Source organism: Caenorhabditis remanei, chromosome II (assembly GCF_010183535.1).
Source record: "Caenorhabditis remanei strain PX506 chromosome II, whole genome shotgun sequence".
Classification (NCBI taxonomy): Eukaryota; Metazoa; Nematoda; class Chromadorea; order Rhabditida; family Rhabditidae; genus Caenorhabditis; species Caenorhabditis remanei.
The window spans coordinates 4,837,186-4,861,903 of record NC_071329.1 but is presented as its reverse complement, the minus strand read 5'-3'; the positions used below and the strand labels follow the sequence as shown (position 1 = coordinate 4,861,903).

The 24,718-nt window shown below is 39.8% G+C and overlaps 11 protein-coding genes across 11 annotated transcripts; 5 read left to right on the top strand and 6 right to left on the bottom strand.

Moving 5' to 3' along the window:
• Positions 1-296: 296 nt before the first annotated feature.
• On the top strand, positions 297-1,147 carry GCK72_004574 (uncharacterized protein; the record flags this gene model as incomplete). Its single annotated transcript, XM_053724768.1, has 2 exons — positions 297-705; positions 750-1,147. The coding sequence occupies 2 exons, from the start codon at positions 297-299 to the stop codon at positions 1,145-1,147; spliced, it is 807 nt and encodes a 268-aa protein (XP_053588962.1).
• A 903-nt stretch (positions 1,148-2,050) lies between these two features.
• GCK72_004573 (uncharacterized protein) lies at positions 2,051-3,129 on the top strand (the record flags this gene model as incomplete). Its single annotated transcript, XM_053724767.1, has 5 exons — positions 2,051-2,106; positions 2,161-2,223; positions 2,271-2,336; positions 2,381-2,632; positions 2,784-3,129. The coding sequence occupies 5 exons, from the start codon at positions 2,051-2,053 to the stop codon at positions 3,127-3,129; spliced, it is 783 nt and encodes a 260-aa protein (XP_053588961.1).
• Positions 3,130-5,026: 1,897 nt separating this feature from the next.
• GCK72_004572 (uncharacterized protein) lies at positions 5,027-6,091 on the bottom strand (the record flags this gene model as incomplete). The annotated part of the gene is made up of 4 exons (XM_003097812.2): positions 5,027-5,144; positions 5,191-5,359; positions 5,701-5,875; positions 5,918-6,091. 4 exons carry the CDS (start codon positions 6,089-6,091, stop codon positions 5,027-5,029), a joined length of 636 nt encoding a protein of 211 aa, XP_003097860.2.
• A 5,204-nt stretch (positions 6,092-11,295) lies between these two features.
• On the bottom strand, positions 11,296-12,351 carry GCK72_004571 (uncharacterized protein; the record flags this gene model as incomplete). The annotated part of the gene is made up of 1 exon (XM_003097823.2): positions 11,296-12,351. One exon carries the CDS (start codon positions 12,349-12,351, stop codon positions 11,296-11,298), a length of 1,056 nt encoding a protein of 351 aa, XP_003097871.2.
• A 47-nt stretch (positions 12,352-12,398) lies between these two features.
• Positions 12,399-13,499, bottom strand: GCK72_004570 (uncharacterized protein; the record flags this gene model as incomplete). Its single annotated transcript, XM_053724766.1, has 1 exon — positions 12,399-13,499. One exon carries the CDS (start codon positions 13,497-13,499, stop codon positions 12,399-12,401), a length of 1,101 nt encoding a protein of 366 aa, XP_053588960.1.
• A 3,126-nt stretch (positions 13,500-16,625) lies between these two features.
• On the bottom strand, positions 16,626-17,770 carry GCK72_004569 (uncharacterized protein; the record flags this gene model as incomplete). The annotated part of the gene is made up of 2 exons (XM_053724765.1): positions 16,626-16,784; positions 16,832-17,770. 2 exons carry the CDS (start codon positions 17,768-17,770, stop codon positions 16,626-16,628), a joined length of 1,098 nt encoding a protein of 365 aa, XP_053588959.1.
• On the top strand, positions 17,132-18,212 carry GCK72_004568 (uncharacterized protein; the record flags this gene model as incomplete). Its single annotated transcript, XM_053724764.1, has 2 exons — positions 17,132-17,242; positions 17,802-18,212. 2 exons carry the CDS (start codon positions 17,132-17,134, stop codon positions 18,210-18,212), a joined length of 522 nt encoding a protein of 173 aa, XP_053588958.1.
• A 2,114-nt stretch (positions 18,213-20,326) lies between these two features.
• On the bottom strand, positions 20,327-20,819 carry GCK72_004567 (uncharacterized protein; the record flags this gene model as incomplete). Its single annotated transcript, XM_053724763.1, has 3 exons — positions 20,327-20,371; positions 20,437-20,568; positions 20,616-20,819. 3 exons carry the CDS (start codon positions 20,817-20,819, stop codon positions 20,327-20,329), a joined length of 381 nt encoding a protein of 126 aa, XP_053588957.1.
• A 723-nt stretch (positions 20,820-21,542) lies between these two features.
• GCK72_004566 (uncharacterized protein) lies at positions 21,543-22,105 on the top strand (the record flags this gene model as incomplete). Its single annotated transcript, XM_053724762.1, has 4 exons — positions 21,543-21,650; positions 21,696-21,795; positions 21,840-21,899; positions 21,945-22,105. The coding sequence occupies 4 exons, from the start codon at positions 21,543-21,545 to the stop codon at positions 22,103-22,105; spliced, it is 429 nt and encodes a 142-aa protein (XP_053588956.1).
• A 201-nt stretch (positions 22,106-22,306) lies between these two features.
• On the top strand, positions 22,307-22,724 carry GCK72_004565 (uncharacterized protein; the record flags this gene model as incomplete). Its single annotated transcript, XM_053724761.1, has 2 exons — positions 22,307-22,439; positions 22,486-22,724. 2 exons carry the CDS (start codon positions 22,307-22,309, stop codon positions 22,722-22,724), a joined length of 372 nt encoding a protein of 123 aa, XP_053588955.1.
• A 771-nt stretch (positions 22,725-23,495) lies between these two features.
• GCK72_004564 (uncharacterized protein) lies at positions 23,496-24,569 on the bottom strand (the record flags this gene model as incomplete). The annotated part of the gene is made up of 2 exons (XM_003104272.2): positions 23,496-24,438; positions 24,490-24,569. 2 exons carry the CDS (start codon positions 24,567-24,569, stop codon positions 23,496-23,498), a joined length of 1,023 nt encoding a protein of 340 aa, XP_003104320.2.
• Positions 24,570-24,718: the final 149 nt, after the last annotated feature.

The following is a 24,718-nucleotide window of genomic DNA, read 5'->3' as shown; positions in this document are numbered from 1 at the left end:
TATTCTATTAATTGAATTTTTTTACCTTTTTCTTTCAATATGTGTCTTATGATTTAGCTAGTCATACATTTTTTCTTCACTCTGCCTTTTAATTATTATAACATGATTTTTGCGGATATATAGTTTTTATTCGAATTAAATGTGTAAAAGGTAACTAGAGATACAAGAAACATTTTTTAAACTTTTTTGGGTTCTTTTTCTTCGTCTTCTTAAATGGAATGCACTGAAGTCAAAACTCAGGAACAGATTCGGTACACCAGAACATCGCCTTGGATAATTACGCCTTGTATAATTACATGTGGAGGCGATTCTACGATAAAGAGAAACTGCTCAATCGCTTTCTAATTGAAATGGGCAGTTACCGGCGAGTAGATTCCTTTGAAGATAATCATTTTTCTGACTCTTCTCCTTCTTCTGAAAGCTCTCCTGAACGTTCACCTTCCCCATCATCTTCTCCTCCAGATTCTCCTCCTTCGGGAGCATCGTCCGCAGAAGATGACGACGGAATTTATGTCAGAGATGAAGACAGGAACAAGAAAGTAGTGTATCAAGAGAAAAACTGTGAAGATGAAACCGATCAGGAAGATGAATCCGAAGCTGAACTGGAAGATGAACCCAATGATGATCAGGAAGATAAATCTGATACGATATCGGAACCTGAATCTCAAGATGACTCGGAACCAGATCACCAACAGGGAGATATTGGTAATGATTCCTATCAATTTTACCTGCATAAAATTCATTTTCAGGTACTTCTTGTGCATGCCCTTGTGAGCCTCGGCCAAGCAGGAATCGACACAGAGAACATCATCAGGAACAACACGTACCTGATTCGTCTCAAATTGGACCAACAGTAGAAGATCAAACAACTGAACCACCCGTGGTTGCTGCACAACATGTTACAAGGGGTCTGAGACGGAAACTCACAACGGAGGCGCCCATTGCTGTGCCAACTACAAAGGCACCTCCTAAACTGAAACCGGCAACGAAGCCCAAGCCGACCAATTCGAAACCTCCGAAGCCCACAAAAGCTCCGAAGGCCACTAAACCTCCGAAGACTACGAAGGCTCCGAATGCAACTAAAGCTCCGAAGTCCCCAAAGTCCCCGAAGTCCCCAAAAACAAAAAAAACCAACAGGAAAGGTTAATGATTGTTTTACCAAAGTTTCTTTTTTTTACACATCTAATTCGAATAAAAACTATATATCCGCAAAAATCATGTTATAATAATTAAAAGGCAGAGTGAAGAAAAAAATGTATGACTAGCTAAATTATAAGACACATATTGAAAGAAAAAGGTAAAAAAATTCAAATAATAGAATGAAAATTTTGGTTCCGGGATTTTTTTTTGGTTCCGGAATTTTTTTTTGGTACCGGGATTTTTTTTTCGTTCCGGGATTTTTTTTTCGTTCCGGGATTTTTTTTTGGTTCCGGGATTTTTTTTTTCGTTCCGGGATTTTTTTTTCGTTCCGGCGTTCTAGAACAGTGCCGACGATTGTAAGGGATGACGTAGAACAAATAGAGGACGTGACGTGGCAAGGAGACGTAGGGTATAAGCAATGACGTAACGTTGTCGGGAGCAGGCAGTAACCACTCAATGACACTGTCAATGGAGCGAGTTTGCGGCAAGGACTGGGAATACATTTTTCCCATAGTAAAAAAAAATCACCTGGTGTCGTACTAGCCCACCTGTCTGTTTGTTGCCGGCATCGGGCGAATTACTTTGAGAGCTGAGAAGTTTTCTCAGGGGAAAACTGTAATGAACAATGGATTCTACAGACATCTGACAGATAGCAAATAGGATTGAAGACCTCAAATAGAACAAATTTCCCAGTGCAAGTTCTCACCTCTCAAAGTAATTTGGCTCATGCCGACACTGAGTTGTCAGAGAGGGACTCGTGATTTACAGGCTCTGGGAATATCATCTTATTAGAATTACAAGTATGAATACAGTCCAGTGCAGACCACGCCCATTACCCAACCATTATTCTTCTATAATAACTAGAATCTCAGTCTTAAAATCCCAATTCTGATCATTTTGGCATACCAAAATGGTGAACTTTTACTACGACCCCTTTTCGTATATCCTTGATACCGAGTACACAGGGTGAGTTTTCACGTTTTTAATCATACCGTAATACTCAGTCACTTCAATTTTCAGTCAGCGCAACAGTTCAAATGGAACAGGAATATTGGAGCATTCGAGAGTGCAGCCTACAGTATTGTGAGTTGTTTCGCTCTGTTCAATTTTCAACTTTTAGTTTTTTTCAGCTCAAATTATATTCCATATGGAAACTCGTGTCATCAAAATGTGCCGTGTCAACAGACTTATTTTAAGTAGGTGTTAAACTATTAAATGATTTCAAATCTAGTTGCTTCAGCTCTTCAAATGGATATGCACAACACATCAATTCACATCAAAATTATCAACATCCTAATTATTTTCCTGATTTACAACCTCTGGCACTCCATTATCAACCATATCAGCCACAATTCAAAGCTAGCAGATTATTCACTACTGAACAAATTTTTGCAATGGAGCAAAAGTTCAAAGTAGACTGCTTTATTTCTCCCGAAGAGGCAATAGCTTTTGGAGAAATGATAGGTTTGACTAAAAGTCAGATCCTGAGTTGGTTTGAAAGACGGAGAGCTAAACAGAGAGTCATTGATTCCAAAAAGAAGAATGGATATTGGAAACCGGAACAATTTGACCTCACTATTGGGAGCTCGGAAAACGCTAGGCGAGTTTTGAAATTTGTAATTAACCTAATTTAATTGTTTCAGCACTTATCAAAATTCATACCGACATCCTCAACACATCCTGACACAGTTCCCGAGTTCCCAATCTTCGTTTCCAAATTATCAACAACCTCATTATCAACCATATCAGCCACCGCTGCCAGTTCAGAAGAAGAGGACAGTGTTCACTGTTGATCAACTCACTTTATTGGAGGAAGCGTTTCAGAAAAACGACAAAATCACACCTGAAGAGATGCGGACATTGATGAAACAGACTGGTCTGAGCAATGCTCAAATCAGAACGTGGTTCAACAATCGGAGACAAAGAAAGAAGCAAGAGAATGGGAGAAAACTGATAATTCAGTCAGTAAAGGACAAGTTCAGTTTCTAAATACTTTATGGCTGTTTTTCATTCGTTTCGCAAAATTATTACTGTTAATTTTTGTTATATTTCCTTTTATTCTTTACATACATAATTGTTCTGTTGATTTTTTATCTCGTTTTCTTATTGTTACTGATTTATGATTGAAAAATCATTTACTACATTTCTGATTCTGTTCCTATTTTATTATTAATTAAAGACTGCTGAAAATTATGCTATTTGACAAAATGATGGAAAAGTAGCAACCATCCGTATCTTTAAACAAATTACACTTGACGTTTTTTTCCGGAAGAAGTTGATTATTTCTGTCATTTGTATTAGGTTACTATAAAGATAATTTCTTGTATTCTTGATGCTTACATGTTGGGTACGTGATTCTAAACTGCCATTTCACTCTTTTCAACGATGACCTCTACTTTCTACTAATCTAGCGGAATAGCCGACAAACTAGGATTCTTTGATTTCTATTTTAAAAAATTTCAACAAAAAAAATGGATACTTTGCAACTTCTGAATCCTCTTTTCCATCTCACAACTCAAACTTTTTGACTGGAAAATCCGGAGCTGCTGGAAGAGTCATGGGAGCATTACATTGTCCGAGATTGCTCTGAAAATCATCAGTACATGATCTATTTAGGTCTTTGCTTTGACGAGCTCTACTAATAAACACGACCATTTCGGTTACGGTAGCCTTTGGCGCTGTGCCAACTGTCTAACTTTCAGGCTAAAGTGAGTCGAACATTTATAAATGTTCTTCTTGAACACTGTGAATCACAGCAAAGTTGCATGGAAGCCAAAATTTTTGTCCGGGAATCGGAAGCAGAAAATTGGAAATGACTAATGGAAGTTGCAAGCAAGGATGAGCGAAATTCCGCTTTCCGTCATTTCAAAAACTGCGCTCCATTCAACTCTGGAAGTCTAAAGTCGAAATTTCAAGCAAGTCTGGAGTACAGGTCCCTGTCTACTTAACTGTTTTTGTAAAATTCCGAATTTCCAGAGATAGCGCAAGCGACGAAACCACAATCAAGTTGGTTCAATGGTTCAGTGAAGATTTATTGACATCAATACAGAAAAAGGTCAAAACGGAGATTAATAGTTTGAAGGTTATTCAATAATGTAGCTTTGAAACTTTTTTAAACATAATGACAAAAGAATTAATTTGCTTCTGTAAAAATATAAGATTCATCTTTTGATGAAGATCATAGGACTCCAAGGTGTAGCGGTATATCTGGAGAAGACAACTCTTGAAACTTGTTTATTTTATAAGTGTTAATTTAGAGGTAAATCAAATAAAGATAAGACTTACAAGAACCGATCTCGAAAGTAGTATAATGGAGGATTTCCCCCCCACCCCCCGGGATTTTCCCCCCCGAGAATTTTTTACAGTTGTTTTTTACAGTTGTTTTTTGAATTGTGTTTTTTTACAGCTGTTTTTTAGAACTGTTTTTTGAATTGTGTTTTTTACAGTTGTTTTTTGAATTGTGTTTTTTAAAGATGTTTTTTTACAGTTGTTTTTTTACAGTTGTTTTTTACAGTTGTTTTTACAGTTGTTTTTTGAATTGTGTTTTTTAAAGATGTTTTTTTACACCTGTTTTTTGGAACTGTTTTTTAAAGATGTTTTTTTAGAACTGTTTTTTCAAAATTATTTCAAAAATTATTAAATTTGTGTAAAAGCAGTTCGCAAATTAATGAAATGTTTCTGAAACTTTGCCCAATTTTGAGTGTCAAAAAAAGAACAGATGCCGTGTAATAAATGGGTTTACTTCAACAAACGAGTATGGAGAAGACATGGAAATTTTGAGGAGGCCCACATTAATGGTCACCAGCGAGTATGGCAAGAAACGTTTAAAATGAAAGTTTTAAATAAAATGGGGCGGAGTTAATGTTTGATTGAAAAGGGGCGGGGCTTATATTCTAAGACTTAAAAATGAATCATTGAGCTCTTCAGTGACGTCATCACCTGACACACCAAACTGTCGTTGAAGTATTGGTCTTCTCTCTGGCTCTTGTTTGTGTGTATGAAATCTGAAGTTTGTAAGATTGGAAACTGAAATTAAACACTATCGCTTACGCGGGGAGCTTCACTATATCTTCAGACGGTCGGCCTAGATGGAATCGACGAAAAATGCAACAGGTGGCTCGCTGTTCCCGCAACGTCACTCCCCATTGTTTTGGAGCTTTCGACTTTCTAGACTTCCTCACTGTTGGTGTTGCTGGCAGAGGCGATGGAGGTAGTGGAACTGAAATTGTACATTTGTTTTAAAGTCTGAGGGAAACATACTTTCAGATGGTGATGGCGGTGGTGGTGGAGGTGGTGGAGGTGGTGGGATTGGATATAACCTTCTCTGCCATTTATCATGTGGAACACTATAATGTCCATTGTTGATATTGGCTGGGATTGGGTCGGGAAGTGAAGAGTACATGGCCATTTATTTTTTTGCAGAATTTCTTTTATAAACTTGCAGATCATGCTTGAAGAACTTTGCAGTTTGCTGAGACTTGAAAGTTGATCGACAGATGCGACAAAGAACCAATTCTATAAAGTGAAAAGTTGAGAGACACAAGTTTAAAATTCACTTACCAATTTTCTGATAGTCTTCGTCAATGTGTGGGGCGGGTTGTGTGCGATTCAATACTCTACAATTGTAGCACATGTGAAGAATAAAAACTGCCTCTTCAAACATATACTTTGGTGTGAGTTCGCACTCTTTAGCTGTTGGAATTTGTAGGTTTTTCGACTTTTCTTCAAGATAAATCTGAAAAAAAGGAAGGTAATTTTGAATAAAGGGAAAAAATACCTGGTGTTTCTTTGATGTGTAGCCGGAACTTTCAATTTGGAAAGGACGATTTTTAGACATTTCAAGTGGGCTTGGATCGTTTTCCTTATGCATTTCAGGGTTTGGGCCAATTGGCTCCGATTGATTGGTAGAAGCCATTTCTTCCTGCGGTGATGAAGAATCACTTGAATGCATTCAGGGGTAGGTTGGTGGATGAAAAGGTTGATCATATGCCTCATTCTATTTGTCTTGGCTCTTTTATATGCTGAGAATAATGGGCGGGGCCTCGAGGACCATTAATCACAAGCGTGGGCGTTGGAAATGACGTCACTTTATTTAAAATGACGTCACTTTTTTAATGCAATGACGTCACTTTTAATCAAAATAGGCGGAGCCATAGGGCCATCAATCAATGCGTGGGCGTTAGAAATGACGTCACTATTTAATAGAAATGACGTCACTTTTTTAATCGAAATGACGTCACTTTTTAATCGAAATGACGTCACTTTTTTAATGCAATGACGTCACTTTTAATCAAAATAGGCAGAGCCATAGGGCCATCAATCAATGCATGGGGTGTTGGAAATGACCTTTTCATTTTTTAAATGGGCGGAGCCTCTTTTTTTTACTATAAAAACAGCCCCGAGTAAAGTTTTTTCACACAACCAATTATGTGGACTCCCTCTTCACCCCCCGAAGGTACTTCAACCCATCATGAAGATGAGCTCAACTATTGGCTTTCTGAAAATCTTTCCCCGATCCCCACAATGTCGGATGACGAAGATGATGACTTTTGGCCACCTCAAGGTAAGTTTTTAAATTTTTATAGAGACATTTGAAAAATTGTTTCAGCCGGTAGTGGTAGACCAATTCCTCCCCCAGAAGTTGAAGAGTTTATCCCAAACATGCATTTCCCCACCAGCGAAGAAATCGAGTACCTGGACACGTTTGTACAATACAAGGATGCAACGTTCGAAGAGTTGAATTCTCGATTCCTATTTCGAAAATTGAACGATCGTCTTGTAAAGCTCGATGAAAATGGATTCGAGCTCATCAACTTGGATAAAGTTGATGGTAGCTTCGAACAGCACTTGGCCAAGCTGTTTGACATTTTCATTCGGCACATGATTGAAAAAGCTGGTGGAAGTTTAGAGAAAACCCGATTTTGGTTCGAGTGAGTTGAATTAAACATGTGCATTATCACACTTTTTGTTATTTAGGCTGTCTCACCAATCGGAAGTAAAGCAGCATTTCTATTTGCAACATGTGAATTATGCAAATGGGACCGGCCACCACCTCCTTAATCGCATTGCACTCCACATGCAATCGAACAAAGAGTTCAAACTGGATGAACGTGTATATGTGTCCATGTTCATCTTTAAAGACAAGGACACTCGTGGAGGATGCCGAGGAGAAATCCCCGACAGAATAAAGGTTAGTTAATCAGAATACAATCAAAATTTATTTTCCTCAATTTCAGAGTCTCCTCAAAATTAAAAAAACTGTTTTGTGTGATTCGCATTGTCTCCCCATATCGTTGATCCTTGGTAAAATTCAAGCGGATATGGCAAATTTGGCCAAGGATAGTGTGGAAAGAAAGCAATTAAACAACATGGAGAGGCGGTTGACAGAGGACAAACCCAGCACGAAAAAGAACCAACTGGTGGAAGCGAAAAAGTTTTTAAAGGAGTGCGGGCTGGATGAGAACGTGGACCTCCACGACAGAAACGACTTGGACAAGATGGCGGAACATTTGGACGATTACCAAATTGTAGTCTTCATAGGATTTGGAACCAAAGCTATTGTGAAATCTCCAGACTTTCCTCACTACAATCCGGATGCAAAAAAGATGATCAGCCTGTTGTACCATAACAACCACTATGAAATGTTCAACTTGTCCAATAAGTCACTTGCGGCCGACTTTTATTATTGTGATGATTGCTGTAAAATTGTGGAAGCCCCGATAGGAAGCCGTCAACACCATAAGCGCACATGTACGGCATTATGCAGAAGTTGTGGTGTAATCAATTGCCCACCTCCGTCTCGTCAAGACTTGGATGAAAAATACAAGCAAAGATGTGATGTCTGCCATGTATTGTTCTACAGCCGAGCGTGCTATGAACAGCACACACAATTCGGCCCTTCAGACGCCAGAACTCCTACAAACCAATGCATGCGATATTATTAGTGAGTTTTTTTCTCTAATTTTCATAAAACTATAATCACTTTTTCAGCTGCAAAACATGTTGCAAAAAAGTTTCACGCAATCACGAGTGTGGAAAGGTGTGGTGTTCCGTTTGTTGTGCAATGGCTTCGAAGAATCACAATTGTTGTCACGCTCTACCTTCTCAGAAACAACGTGATGCCTGTTTGAAGAAGCAAGAAAATTGTCAATATTTTGTGTACGATTTCGAAACGATTGTGGTTTCACAAAGCACGCTACCAATTGCTCGAAGCACGTCACAAGGTCCAGCACACAAGGCAAATGTTGTATGTGGTCAATTCATGTGTCATAGATGTGTTGGAAAAGACTTTTGCAATTACTGTCAAGGCCAAGTTCAATTTACATATGCTGATGAAGAAAAACAAGGACCAGTCGTTAGACAATTTGCCAATTTTATTTTGACGGACCCACGCTTTGACAATTGCATTCTTCTCGCTCACAACGGTGGAAAATATGATCATAGCTTTATAATAGCCGAGCTCGTTGAAATGACGGGCATCACCCCGGAGTTGCTGATGAATGGAAATCAAATCATTTTTGCTGAAATGGTGTTGCCTGGAAAGAAGAAGATCATTTTCAAAGACACTCTGCAATACCTTCCGATGGCGCTCAGTCAAATGCCAAAAGCTTTTGGTTTCGAGGAGATGACGAAAGGAACCTTCCCGTACATGTTCAATCACCCCGATCACTATCACAAGGAATGGCCCACTCTACCGGACAGAGGATACTACGAACCTGATCTCATGAAGCCGGCTGTCAAAGAAAAGTTTAATGTTTGGTACGAGGAAAATTACAACACGCCATTCAACTTTGACAAGGAAATTTTAAAGTATTGTGAGGACGATGTGAAAATTTTGACAAAAGCAGTGAGCAAATATCTAGAGGTTTGTTTTTTTCAATAGTTTTTACAGAAATTCCTCATTTTACAGATTTGTACCGGAATTTTCAACAATTGGAATCCAATTATTCAATCCAACACGCTGGCCGGATTCGTAATGTTCATGATGAAGTTTGAGCATTTCAAGGAAGGTGTTGTTGGCTACATTCCAGAGAATGGATTCCGTGGAGAGGGTCGCTCCAATTCGGTTTTTGCCCTCAAATACTTACAATGGCTCAACGAGTTAGATCCTGCGTTGAGAATTCGACACGCGCTGAATGGTGGAGAGAAAATAATCAAAGGTGACAGCGGTGTTTATTATGTCGATGGCTACTCTAAGACACATGATAGAGTATACGAGGTGAGTGTTTCTTAGAAATTCGTAAACTACTAAATTTTTACAGATTAATGGGTGCATGTGGCACGGATGCCCAGATTGTTTCCCGGCTCGAGATCAAAAATGTCCATGTCGTCCAGAGTTTACATTTGAAGAACTTTATATGCACACTATGGATCGTCAAAAAGATATTGAGAGTCATGGATATAAAGTAACGGCAATATGGGAATGTCAAATCCGTCGAGAATTGAAAGCGAGCAAGGAAATGAGAACCTTTTTTGAACATGTGAGTTTGTAACTGAAAAAATTAAAAATTCTTATTTTCTTAAATTTTAGTGTCGGCATACTCACAACCTTGTGCCTCGGGAGAGCATGTTTGGAGGTCGAACACAGCCGTTTCAAGCCTATGCAAATGCGGACGAAAACCACACAATCGAATACTTGGACTATTGCAGTTTGTACCCATGGACAAACATGAAGGGTGCCTACTATCCGAAAGGTCAGCCAAAAGTGATTAGGAGCGATTTCGAGAAAGTGGTTCCGGGAAAGCCTTTGAGCTATCGTGGCCTCGTGTTTTGTGACGTCTTGCCGCCGCTCAATCTTGAGTTTGGAGTGTTGCCCTTCCGAGCCGGAAACAAGCTGCTCTTCCCACTGTGTAGGACATGTGCCATTCAGTCCAATGGAAAACGATGCACACACAACGAGGAGAAGCAGCGCTATTTGACTGGCAGTTGGGTGACGGAGGAGTTGAACTTGGCAATCGAGATGGGATACAAAGTGAAGAGGATCCATGAAGCGTGGCATTGGGACGACTCCAAGTGGTTCAAAGGCGGGTTCTTTGAGAGCTTTTTGGCCCCACTTCTGAAGCTGAAGCACGAGGCTTCTGGGTGGCCAAGACCAAACATGAGCGACGAGGAGAAGCAGAAGCACATTGATGCCATCTTCGACAACGATGGAGTGAGGATTTGTGCTGAGAATGTGAAAAAGAATCCAGCTCTCCGTCAATTGGCAAAGCTGTTCTTGAATAGTGCCTGGGGCAAATTTGCCCAGAATCCACAGAAGACGGAAATTAAAATGTTCCACATTCAAGATTCTGATGGCATTTTTGCATTCTTCAACCAGGCACTATACGAACCAACGGGATTGGTCGAGTTTGGAGCCAATCACGTCATCGTCTCTCGGGAGCCGCTCAAGGAAGGATTGGTTGGAGCCAAGTTCACCAACATTGTGTATGGCTCAATCACCACTGCAATCGCTCGACTTCGACTCTTTGAGGCAATGAGGCTTGTCGGTCAGGAAAACCTCATTTATTGCGGTAAGTTTTTTTATTTCCTAAAATAAAAAAAAATGTAAATTTTCAGATACTGATTCCGTCATATTTAAGCAAAAAATTGGAGAGGACCCACTCAAAGAATTGAAAGGAGATGGGTTGGGAATGTTGACAGATGAGATCCCCGCAGGAACAAGAATAACAGAGGTGGTGACTGTGGCACCAAAGTGCTATGCTTTGAAAATGGAAAATGAGAACGGAAAGGTCAGCTACACTATAAAGTCCAAAGGAATGACCCTGAATTGTGCAACAATGGAGCATGTCTCTTTTGAGAAAATGAAAAAGATGGTGAGCTTTTATAATTTTTTTCAAAAATCAAAATTTTCAATTTTACAGATGGAGGATTATGTGGCAGGTGTTAATGTTACACCGCTCTACGGAACAAAAATGTCAATGAAGAGACCGGCAAAGCGTCCGCTGGGCGAAATGACGTCATCAATTTTAACAAAGAGGATGCGCCCCGTCACTGACAAGGGGGTCTTGGCTGATGGATGGACTCTACCCTACGGCTGTCTGGATAGCGACACACAATTGGTGGAAAATTATCCACACTAAAATGTGATTGAATTGTGTTTATATTGTGAGTGAATATTGTATAGATTTTTACGGGTTTTTATTGAATATAAAATTGTTACAAATTCAAAATTGTGCTTTCCGGAACCCAACTGTCTGAAGACGCTGTATAACCTTCCCATCTAACAAGACATTCTCGTACTCCCCGACGTGTCCTTCTTGAAATGATCGACTCAATTCGATATGTTCCACGGGTGCGATATGTGCACTTTGTCAGCTCTCTCGTGTAAAAGATACCTTCAACCTTCTCACCATTCGTATCGACAACGTTATACGCCACTGGGCGCCCAGGCATCACTTTACTAATCACGAAAATTTCCGTAGTCCACCCTTGTTCATAGCCTTTATCAAAAAGTCCACGTTTCGAAGCCAAACGCACATGATCTCCAACTTTGAACTTGATTTTAAATGTTTGATCATTTGGAATTGGTATAGGAAAATCACCAAGTTTCACTTCAACCGGTTTCTTTCCAATCCCTCGGTTCACACTATTGTTGATGCCTAGAACAACTTTTTGTAAGACATCAATATATCGGTGTTTGTATACATGGGTCATGTATTTTGCAAGTCGTGTTTTCAGGGTCCGATTCGCGCGTTCCACTACACCACACTTTGTGTCATTTTTTGGAGAGACGAGAAGAATTTCATGCTTTTTGAACAAGTTTTGGACATGTGTGTTATAAAACTCTTTTCCATCATCTGTGAATACAATGTGTGGAGTGTTTCCCATTTCATCAAAAATTTCCGCAAATGCAGCCGCAACTCCGGCTCCACCTTTTGATTTGAGGGGCTTCACAAAGAGAATTCTAGTGTAAATGTCAATGACAGTCAGGAGAAATGTGATTGAATCGTTTTGGGCCTTGTATTTTGACATGTCCACCAAATCTGCTTGAAGATCAGTATATACACCCACACCCACAGTTTTGAGACGAGGAAAGCGTTTTCGATTCGGCCGATGAAGTGTAAAACTCTCCACATCTTCCAAGACACTTTCTACATGTTCATATTTCAACTTTGGATACTTTTTCAAGAGAAATTTGTGTACATTTGCAACAGAAGTAAACGCACAAGGATGAGCTTCATTAGTATAAGCATCTTTAATATCAGCATCCATTTTGGAAATTGCAAAAATCAGGCAAAAACAAGACCATTTATATAGTATCAAAACTTCCAGAGTCTGCAATAAATTCGCGAGCCTACAGGCGCGACGCTCCCCGATCCACGCAGTGTACGACGTTTCTTTGGCACGGTGCCAACCTCTACATCTTGTCTCGGCCGCTTTACACCCCGTCTACTCGGCCGCTTCTTCAATGCTGGCGGAGGTAGATCTCGCTCATCAGGGACGTACAATCTTTTGAAACCACGTTTTTGTGTCTTGACATCGGGCTCGACTTTGCGCTTTATCCGTGGTTTGACATCTGGCTTGATATCCGGCTTGATATCAGGCTTGATATCCGGCTTGATATCAGGTTTAACATCAGGCTTGATATCAGGTTTAACATCAGGCTTGATATCAGGTTTGACATCTGGCTTGATATCCCGTTTAAAAGTCAATTTCTTAAAAGGTTTATGATCGGGGTAGGGTTTAAAGCGGTAATCTTTGCTGAAACGTAAAACTTTCAAAGGCCCCGGCTCAATACGATCATCAGCAATTGGTTCCTCCTTTGGAGCCTCCCTAATTTCTGCCTTTGGCTCAATTTTTGGTTCCCATTTTAGTCGCTTCCCAATTCTTTTCCTTGCCGCAGGCACGTCAGCAATCCTCTTACGTTTTTTCGGTACCTTGGCTTGAGATATGGGGCGTGTTCGTTTAAAAGCGCGCTTGGCAACTTGTTGTGCTAATGGTGTTACAAAAAGTGGTGCGGGCACAGATGGTGGTGCGGGAAAAGATGGTGGTGCGGGAAGAGGCTCAGCAGCTGGTGCAGCCAGAGGAGGAGGAGGTGGCTCCGTCTTGACTTCTACTTTAAACTCTGTCGGCTCCACTTTGATCTTTTTTGAATCAGGATGCGGCGCCTCGTCATTTGTGCGCTTACGTGACACGTCATGCTTTGCAAAGTTTTCCCTCAAAATTTCTAGCACTTCATGATTCACAATTGGCAAATCCTTGTGTTGGCGAATGCGAAACAGTACATCTTGATAGAATCGGCACTTTGTCTCCGCATCAAGTGTATTGTCATTTAGGATGACTTCTAAAAAACGCTTGGCAGACTCTACAGCGGCACCATCCTCATACGGTATAATGTGATATTTCTTTACAAGCTTCATCGTCGTAGTCGGGTAGCAATAAGGGCGGGGACAATAAATGATGTCAGTTGTGATTTTGTCAGCTTATATAGAATTTTTCGCGCTGTCTCAACACTATTTGTGCGTGAAAGTGCAATCAATTGTGTATGAATTGGTCGCAAAATTTCTAATTCACTGGCAGAAAGTGGGATATTTTTAGAGTTTAGTAGATTGAAGACAATTTCCACAAGAATACTAATTTGTTTTGAAGTTGCGTGGCGCAAAGAAGAGCGGTTTTGCTTCAAAACTTTGTTGAAAAAATCAGAATGGACAATCAATTGGGCAGCCATTTTTGAAAAAATGTACAAGACGTACACCTTTTTATACTCTCAGACGGGTACGTGTGCTTTCGGGTATTCGCTAGTGAATTCAGATAATATACGCATCATTGGATTTGCCAGTGGATCATTGTTGATCATCAATGCTTGGTACGGCTCACTCATCACCTCCTGATAGGCTTGGTATGCTCCACGCCACTTTTCTCCAAATTGCTGGACTAGCAGATTTTTAATTTGTGCAGCATCAGACAAGTTTCGCATCAAAATGAGATAGGTGCTATTGTTTCGTGTAACTGGAGGGAGGGCAAATGCAGATTGAACCAGATTGAAAATAGCACAATTGAGATGGTGTGCATAGACACAAAACAAGTCATTTAGCAAGTTTAAACTTTTTTTATCTCGGGCAAAAAAGTTCATAAGATCATCGCAAACCACAATGTTGTTTTGATTCTTGTGTAGTCTCAAGAGCTCAACATCGGGCATGCCTTCAATTGCACGGAGCTTGGGCCAATGTCTAGGGATACCTGGAGAATCACACCCATAAAACCAAAAAATGTTGTCTATTGGAGCTTCAAACATTGCACCATTTTCAAGAATCTTTTTCAAAAGTGTAGTTTTTCCCGATTGTGTTGCACCAATTATGGTGGTTTGGGAGGGAAATCGAAATTGAAAGCCTGGTTGTTGTTGTTGCGTCGGCGGACAAATGTGTAAAGGCATGGACACAGAGTTATAAACAGCGAGACGAAGAGAAAAACGTTGATGGTAATGGGGTAAAGCAACGGTTGTTCGAGAGGGTGAGACAAAGATTGATTCAGCATTATTCAAAAATACTTGAAATTTTTCACCCTTTTATACCATTTTTGTCCGTGAAAAAAATGGTATAAAAGGGTTTAAATTGTTCAGATTTGGTTGACAATCATGAACGACTTTTACATTACGCTACCCTCGTCTGCCCCGAATTCTCAATTCAAAAACACATCATCTCGCTATGTGACTCGACTACCTGAAGTCTTACATTTAGAGCGCGATAAATATGTTGTCGCTGCCACGGATATTATCTATCCATATTCATTTGTCAATGTTGTGAAACCGTTAAATTTTTGGATCCATTTCAAATCCAAAACACCTCCAGCACACATTACATTTCCACCAGCCCACTACTCTGATTTGAATCAAATCATTGAAACTCTAAATGATGAAAAACGTGTTCGAATGAAACGAAACGCTGTAGATACAAACATTAGGAATGAGCTAGCCCGAATAAAAAGACTTAAACGTGAAGAGCCATTCATTGATGAATATGGTGAATTGGAAAGGCAGGAAGATGAAGCAAATGCTGTGGGTGGTTCAAAAGCAGTGGCTGGAGCTACACAAAAACTAGACGTACCATTTGATGAATATGGCGAATTGGAAAGGCAGGAATATGAAGCAAATGCTGTGGATGGTTCAAAAGCAGTGGCTGGAGCTACACAAAAACTAGACGTACCATTTGATGAATATGGTGAATTGGAAAGGCAGGAAGATGAAGCAATTGCTGCAGAAGCTGCAAAACAAGCTGCTGCAAATGCTGCGGCTGGTACCACACAAAAACTAGGCGAGCCATTTATTGATGATTTTGGTGAATTGGAGAGGCAGGAAGATGAAGCAAAAGAAGCTGCTGCAAAAGCTGAAAGAGAAGCTAAAGCTGAAAGAGAAGCTAAAGCTGAAAGAGAAGCTAAAGCTGAAAGAGAAGCTAAAGCGGAAAGAGAAGCTAAAGCTGAAAGAGAAGCTAAAGCTGAAAGAGAAGCTAAAGCTGAAAGAGAAGCTAAAGCTGAAAGAGAAGCTAAAGCTGAAAGAGAAGCTAAAGCAAGAGCGGTAGAAGCAGCGAAAACAGCCGAGAAAATTGCAGCAGTTGTATCATTAGTTCTAGCAAAGCAAAAACCTATTGAAAAGCTAGAGGTGTTGGATGATGAGTATGCCGAGTTGGAAAGACAAGAAATTGTTGCAAAAGCAGCCGAGAAAATTGCAGCAGTTGTATCATTAGTCCTAGCAGAGAGAAAACCTATAGAAAAGCTGGAGGTGTTGGATGATGAGTATGCCGAGTTGGAAAGACAAGAAATTGTTGCAAAAGCAGCCGAGAGAATTGCCGCAGCTGTGCTATTAGTCCTATCAGAAAGAAAGAAGGAACCTGAAAGTAGGGAACCACTTGAGGATGACTATGGTGAATTGGAGCGACAGGAAAATGTGCTCGAGGACAATTGGCAAGAATACTACAGGCTACACTCCCTAGTGTTGAACAAGGCATTGGATAATGTTACTCGCACACAAAACTTTGAACAATTTCAAAACATTCGGGCCAAAATTCAATCAGACGAAATATCTACAGCTAGAGAGTTTTTAAAGTTTGAAGAGCGCGATGGTCGTGTCCGTGTGAATTTTCTAAACCCCGACATTTCTTTTGTTGAATTTGACGAAAAATGTGCCTACTTTTTGGGATATACAGATACAATTGTACAACAAGACGACGCGACTGCCAGAAACAAGGTTGATTTTTTTGGAAACGTTAGCACATTATACTTGTATTGTGATGTTGTGGACCCCATTATTGTTGGTAACACTAAAAGTTCCCTATTGTCTGTAATACCATGTCGTGGAAACTTTGGAGAAATGATTCATCATACCGTAGCCTACCCTAGATATCTACCCCTAATGAATTCTACAATTGATAGTATTCGTGTTGAGCTATTGTCTGAATTTGATGAACCAATTGATTTCAATTGGGGGAGTACAATTATTGTCTTACACTTTAAAAAGCTCGAATAAAAACAAATTTATTGGAAAAAAATCTCACTTATTTACGGCTGGCTGATTGAAAGTCCAACAATTCAAATTCGGTGTCCTCGGAATCCTCGGTCGGTGTGGGAGTCCAAGACATCCTTGACGGCTGTTGTCGAGGCTGTTGTCCAGGCTGTTGTGGCTGTTGTGGCTGCATGCAGGAGGTGTTATGCATCTGTAAAAACCAATTTAATATACTTTTTATGAAACTCTCAAACTTACAACCCGTAAGTAACCAGGGTATACGGCTTCAGCAAAGAGCTCCCATTGTTGCAAAACAGCCGCTGTAGTCGGATGAGTAGCCAAGGTGACAGGTGGTAATGGGTGCTTGCTTTTGATATGCCCGGCACATCTCGATTGACTGTCAAAGTGAAGAAAGCAAAATGGGCACGTCCTTGCCTTTACGGCCGGGTTGGTTGAGTGCATAAGAAAAAACATCGTCTCAGGGATGGCAGGCGGCGGTGGAGGAATTCCCTTGTGGTGCAACAAAATATGTTGTCCTTTAAAGGAAGGATCAGGGAAATGAATATAGCATTCCCTGCAGAATGTTTCGAAAGACATTGCAAGGGATCGATTGAAGAGGAAAAGTATCGGTCGATTGGAGGGGAAAGGGGTGGAGCGATGGCTCAATTGGTGAGCTGATGATTTTAACAGAGCTCCGGCGCCTGTTTTTATACTGTGAGAAAATGTGGGAGGAGCCTGTTTTAGGGCGGAGAATCCGTGGCTCGTATCCAAATAGTTTACAATGAATTGATCGTCGTGTGTAATCTGATTGAAAACATTACAAATAGTTTCAAATGTGTATCCGCGAGCCATCATTGATTGAACAAAGATACAGTATCCACCACAAGTGATTGCATCGGGTTTCTGAGGTTTTTGTTTATTCATTTTGACACGAGGAAACTTGTTGATAAAGTTTTCAATAAAGTGGTTGGGCTTCTCTCCAAGAGAGCAGAAGAAATGACATGTGCGGTTGTGATCAACGAAAATGCTTTGCCAATGACGGCCAGGCAGATCACTTGTATCCGTGTTTACAATTAGTCCATATTTCTTTTTTCGCGAACGAATCCGGCCAATTTCATTGGCACTGAACACACCAATGAAGGTTCGCCGAGCGTGCGGATCCGCTTTGAGAATCGAATGAATCTGGGTGGAAAACATGTATGAATAGGGGTGAATGATCTGATTTCAGCACTCTTTTATAATGGCTCCAGTACCTGTGGATTTGTCAAAGATTGACTTTCGACAATTGCTCCGTAAAAATGTTCCAGGATCTGGACATTTCATGGGAATGCGCTATCAACGTGGTGGTAATATGCGTGGAGGCGGTTTGGGTGGCATTTTGGGTGCGGTGGCTAGTTTTCTGCCTACATTTATGAATTCTTTTGCTGGAAAACAACTGATTAGTGCAGGCAAAGATTTGGCAACGGAACTATCACAAGGACAAGATTTGAAATCGAGTTTGAAAAGTGTTGCACAAAAAAAGATGCGTCAACTATCTGGCAACGGTCGTCGCCCGAGAAAAAACTATATAAAAGGCCGCAGTGTCACCGTTTTGAAACCTCATTTTGTCTCTCAAACACCGCGCGACAACTTTCTCTAATCATGATTAGTCGCATGGATCCGAAGTCACACGACGTAATTGTCGATGACTTGGATTTCAGTACTATGCCAGGTACTCAAACTGGTGTCATTAATTCACGTTGGACGCCGATCCCCCTCAAAAACACATTTCAAGCTCAAGGTCCGTTTGAATTTGTGTTGACCAACAACTCACGGTCATATCTCAATTTGAAGAGGACCTATCTTGTTTTTACATTTCAAATTACCGATGGCAAGGGAGCAGTTATCACGATGGACACTTCATTGACCAACCCGCTCCTGTATGCACCAATCAACAATATTGCTCATTCAATCGTGAAAAACTTTTCTCTACACATTAATTCGCAGCTAGCCTTTCACAACTCTTCAAACTATGCTTACAAGAGTTATTTTGAACAAGTTTTAATGTATGGCCAAGAGATTAAAGACTCTACTCTAACTGCAGCTGGATTTTATCATGATACAGCCATTGATGATATTCAGAGCCCAGGGTTCTTGAAAAGATGTGATTCGATCCATAATCAAGGCGATATTCAAGTTGCTGCCAACATTTCCATCGACTTGATGAACCAACCACGCGTCTTGTTGAATGGTTGTAATGTGAAATTGACAGTCTACCCGAACAATAGCAAATTTTTGGTCGAATCTTTCAATAGACCAACCACTACAGAGTTTCAGTTTAAAATCAAGGACGTGTATGCTCTTGTGAACGAGTTTGATCTAGCTGACGGCTTATCAAATGCTCTAGAGGCGGCGGTTTTGGAACACAAAATAATCCAATACCCACTAATTTCGTCTCAAGTCCGCAGTTTCTATATCGAGCCAAATCGACTAGACGCTCCAGCAAATACACTTTTCACTAGTAAAATGCCCCGAAGAATTTTTGTAGGACTTGTAGATGCTGATGCTTATAACGGATCATTTGATAAATCACCATTCAATTTCAAACCTCATGGGATTTCGGATATTCATGTGGATTATTGTGGCATGACCCTTCCTGGACGTCCATTCTCTCTGGATTTTCCAAAAAACAAGTTTATTGAAGCGTACATTCAACTACAAGAGACACTGGGACACACTCGCAACAATTTTAGTTGCAATTCAATCAGTACCAAAATGTTTAAGGATGGTGGTTTTACAATGTTCGGATTTGAGCTTAGCCCAATTGCTCAGGACAATTCGCTGTTTGAGCTGGTACGACAGACAAATGTAAGCATCCGCTTGAATTTTCGCGATGCAACTCCAGAAGGTGGCCTCTACTGTGTCGTGTACGCAGAGTTTGACCAAATTTTCTCTCTCGATGCATTGCGTAACCCCCAAATTGATGCTATTGTGTAAAATGTTAATAAATGTTTATTGATCTTTGGTGTTTTTGATAAAGGTGACAACACTTTAAAAAGGTGATGCCATTTCAAAGAAAAGTGACGTCATTTCCAACGCCCACGCATTGATAAGATTAATGGCTCTACGGCTCCGCCAACTGCTATTTCGAACAAAAAGTGACATCATTTCGATTAAAAGTGACGTCATTTCAAAAAAAAGTGACGTCATTTCCAACGCCCACGCATTGATAAGATCAATGGCTCTACAGCTCCGCCCGTCTATACTTTTTTCAAGCCGTTGATTTCCGAAACCAAAAGCTCATGCTGTTTTAGTTGCTTACTTTAAAGTTAAGATTTGTGAATATTCTAGAGTCTGCAAACAGTAAGTTTAGGGTTTATTAAAGATTAAACTGTTTTCTTGTTTCAATCCGAATGGAAACCCAAAAGGAGCAATCACTGATGATTCATCCACTGTATCTATGTCTTATTCCATTATTCCCTGGTGAGTTTGAATTAATTATTTTGAGATTTACAATTAAAATTTGACTCGCCAGCTGTCATTCTCACATAGTCACTTGTCCTCCATTTTAACAGAGTCAGTTGTCTTTTTTTTGAGCACTCAGGAGCTCTAAATGTATCCCCTCTTCATTCCAGTATTACACTGTATGGTGGAAAGTTTTGCCATAGTATTTGGATCATTTTTCAAATTGAATACTTATAATTTATCAAGTGAAAATATACAAGCAAAGTAGAAAGTTTTGGAATGAAATTAATTTTTTGAGTAAAGGAGGATTTAGGCAATTATTATGACGGTGTAGATCAGATCATGGTGATGAAACTGAAAATAGCAAAAAAATCAAATTGAAATAAAATTCCAAAAGTCAACATTTGATAAAGACTTACATAATCTGGGAACCCTGACGTTGTATGCATTTTCAGTTTTTTGGTAAAGACAAAAATTGTGTAGGTGGTGACCGGTTCCGTTCCCATCATGGTGATTGTTGTGATAGAACAGACTTGCAACACGTTTCGCAACTGGAAAAATGGTTATAGTTATCTGAGAATTTATGAAAAAAACTCACTATTGATACCGCATACATTGATTTGTTGGTTTTCTGGAGTCGAATAGGCTGAATTGTGTATACATAGCACGCTCGGCTGTAGAAGATTTCGTGGCAGACATCACACTTTTGCTTGGCCAGTCCGCACTGCTTCAAAAACTTTTTGCTTCTACGTTTGTTTGTTTTTGAGCTTGGCTTATCCTCCTCTATCAAAGTCCTCTCCATGTTGAATAGTTGTTTTCTTTCAACACTATCTTTGGCCAAATTAGTCAAATCGGCTCGAACCAAAATTGTGTCCTCTCCAAATCAACTCTCCAAAAGTTATATTTTTGTAATTTACAAATGTATCCAATTTGGGAAAACTGAAATGTTCTGAGTTTGTTCAATATATTTTGCATTCAGAGCACAATTAAACTAACCTGGAGTGTCGAAATATTATTTGAAAAAACGAATTCTACAACAATCAAAAACTTGGGAGACGGCTACAAACGCTGTCGAATAGGTTAAAGAGTGATGCAGAAGCTGCGCGGTGCGCATAGAAGCTGTTTACTATTACACTTTTTACACTAGGTAAACGTACGGGGGGTATACCTATCTTTGTTTTTGTGTAATTAATTATTGCCCCCAAATGTTGCTCGTCACTTAAGTTTTGTTATGCCATCAAAACACTCCAGTGCCATTCCAATTCTTTATATTGTTTTCATACATATCTTGCTCAGTATGGGTCCGATTTGATGGTAAAAATGTTTGTTACATTCCCGTAAAACGCGATGGCTTGTCTTTTGAACATGACGATTGCTTTGAAATTCAACTTTTTCCTGCTCGAATGTAGCAATGAGATCTATCAACATATACGTTTCCGTGCTGAATCAAATATTTTTCAAAAAAATTCATTTAACGAGTGTCATTTTCCCAGAAGATGCTCTGATTAACGTCAAATATAATGAAATGTGTCGATTGAAATCTCCGCCCCTCACTTGCTCGTCGGCTAAAGTCATTCTGCAAATAATGCCTGAAGTTTATCTCCAAGCTCCCTTCAGCGGACCAGGCATCATGGTATTCAGTTTGGGTAATTGCTGCCGCAAAACTTTCAAACTCCAGGATGATGTTGCTACAATCCAATTTTGTATAGACTGTCAAAAGAAAACATACGCCATGAAGTACCCCGACAATGTACTACGAAACTTTACGTTTTTCTATGGTAAGTTTGAATTAAAAAAAATGATGAAATTTTTAAATTTTTAGAAAACCAAAATCAATGGGTTGGACAAAACCCCGTCCCCGGAGACTTTGTATGGCAAAAAAGTGAGTTGAATGATAATGACTATAGAGGTTTAGGCTAATTTTCAGTTATGCCATCAGTTGTAATGGGGAATGGCGCCGTGTTTTCTTTGTTCCTAGAAGAATGTTGCCGGAACAGTGTGAAGATTGAGGATAATATGATGGCATTCAAATTGTGTGCATCTTGTTACCGCCGAAACTCATTTATCACGGATTCCAACTCTCAATGATGTCATTAAAATTGCGTGTTGCATTACTTAATCAAACTCCACTCGGGTGATGACGTCACTGAAGAGCTCAACGACTCATTTATCAATCTTAGGATTTAAACTCCGCCCCTTTTGCAATATAGAGCAATTAGACATTGGCTCCGCCCCTTCAAATTTCTAAACTTTCATTTCAAACGTTTCTTGTCACACTCGCTGGTGACCATGTATTCTCAACTCCCCGACCCAAGCCCTGCCAATGTCAACAGAGGATATTATAGTGTCCAATACGATAGATGGCTACCAAGTTTATCATCATCTCCACAACCAGAACCACCACCGCCATCACCATCTGAAAGTATGTTTCCCTCACACTTGTTCATTAAACAAATGTACAATTTCAGTTCCACTACCTCCATCGCCTCTGCCAGCAACACCAACAGTGAGGAAGAATGGAAAACAAATGATTTCCATGAAATCTAGGAAGCCGAGAGCACCCAGACAAAAAGGAGTGGCATTGCGAGATGGGCGAGCATTTGTCTGCATCACCTTGTGTATGAAATGTAAGGATACAATCAAAGTTGAAGAGGGCCTCCTCAAAATTTCCTTGTGTTCTCCATGTAAAACTCGTTTGTTGAAGTAAAAATGTTAGTTTGTCAAGAACATATTATCCTCAATCTTGGAATTTAAGCCCCGCCCCTTTTCAATCAAACATTAACTCCGCCCCATTTTATTTGAAACTTTCATTTTCAGCTTTTCTTGCCATACTCGCTGGTGACCATTAATGTGGGTCTCCTCAAAATTTCCATGACTTCTCCATGTAAAACTCGTTTGTTGAAGTAAACCCATTTACTACACGGCATCTGTTCTTTTTTTGACATACAAAATTGGGCAAAGTTTTAGAAACATTTCATTAATTTGCCAAAAACTGCTTTTACACAAATTTAATAATTTTTGAAACAATTTTGAAAAAACAGTTCTAAAAAAACATCTTTAAAAAACAGTTCCAAAAAACAGGTGTAAAAAAAACATCTTTAAAAAACACAATTCAAAAAACAACTGTAAAAAACAACTGTAAAAAACATCTTTAAAAAACGTCTGCAAAAAACCTCTTTAAAAAACGTCTGTAAAAACATCTTTAAAAAACGTCTGTAAAAACATCTTTAAAAAACAGGTGTAAAAAACATCTTTAAAAAACAGGTGTAAAAAAATTCTCGGGGGGAAAATCCCGGGGGGTGGGGGGGAAATCCTCCATTATACTACTCTCGAATACTCTGACAAAGAGTATTTTATATTACTACTTATCAGTGTATTCTTGATCGAAGAAATTAAAACAAAACTGGGTCAACGTCACAAACTTGCGTCCATGACAATATCATCACAAATCTTTACAAAATATTTTTTAAAAGTCCCATCAAGCAAACACGATTAGAACAAAATAACGAGACTCTTGGTCAATTTCAAATACAATCATCCCTTCCGTCCCATCCTTTCGGCGGATATCATAAGCACCTTCCACTAATTCCACCTTTTCTGCTTCTTCATATTCTCTCATCCGGTCCGGTTGGGCTCTGTGATATTTGAGACCCTTCAGAATCACGTCTTCATCAAAAGTTCTATTTGGTTCGAACTCGATTCTCATATTCTTCATTCTCGGGTTTGAACCTTGAATCCAATGTTTCAGATATCGATTGATCATCTTGTCGGTGATGTGTCTTGAATTAATCTCTATCAATTCGCTGTTGATAAGTAGTATATCATCCAAAGAGATTTTCAAATCGATATTAAAAGACCCAATAATAAGACTATCCACATTCTGTATCAAAATATTCTGATACTCAACTGGATTTTTAAAGGCTGGACAATCGATAAACAATGCCTCATATTCTGGGAAGCTCTTTAAAGCCAGCTGTGCACACTCCATGCTACATTCCTCAGTAAAAGTGAGCCCGTCCACGTTGAATCCTTTTACAGTATCCCTAATCGATTTCATATCAAAAAGACAGTCCGGTGTCGTCAATAAAATATCCAGATGAGGCGTATGGTTAAACACCTCAATGATTAATTTCAACCACTCTGAAATACTCAGTCCCGGATTCTCAAAATCCATGTTTTCCTCAAAATCCGTCAACGCTTTCACACAACTGGGCACATAGATTGGCACAGTACCCCGTACTGGCTGAATAAATGTATTTGGTTCTGGTGGATAGAAAATCCATCCCACCCAGTACTCATCGTCAACAATTATTTGAATGTCGATGAGATCGTCATCCGGGCATAGCTCGATTTGGTCAATCGTGAGGTTGAGAGATTTGGCGAGTCGTTTGGCGTTGTTGGATAGGAGAGAAAAATTGATTCTGAAAGCGTCCATTCCAATTCAGATGGAAAAGAAGAATTTCAAAACTTACAACTGAATTGCATTGAAACCATTGAGTACTTTTCGTTGAACGTTGTCTGGTAGACGGAGGAGAGGGAAGGCAGCTGACATGACAGTGAATGAGAGGAGAATGAGCAGAGTCCTTTGGGTTGGGTAGATAGAAGACGTGACGTGGCAAGGAGACGATCGGGTCGGTGACAGGCAGGGGCCACTCAATAACAATGTCAATGGAGCGCGTTTACAGCGAGGACTAGGCATAC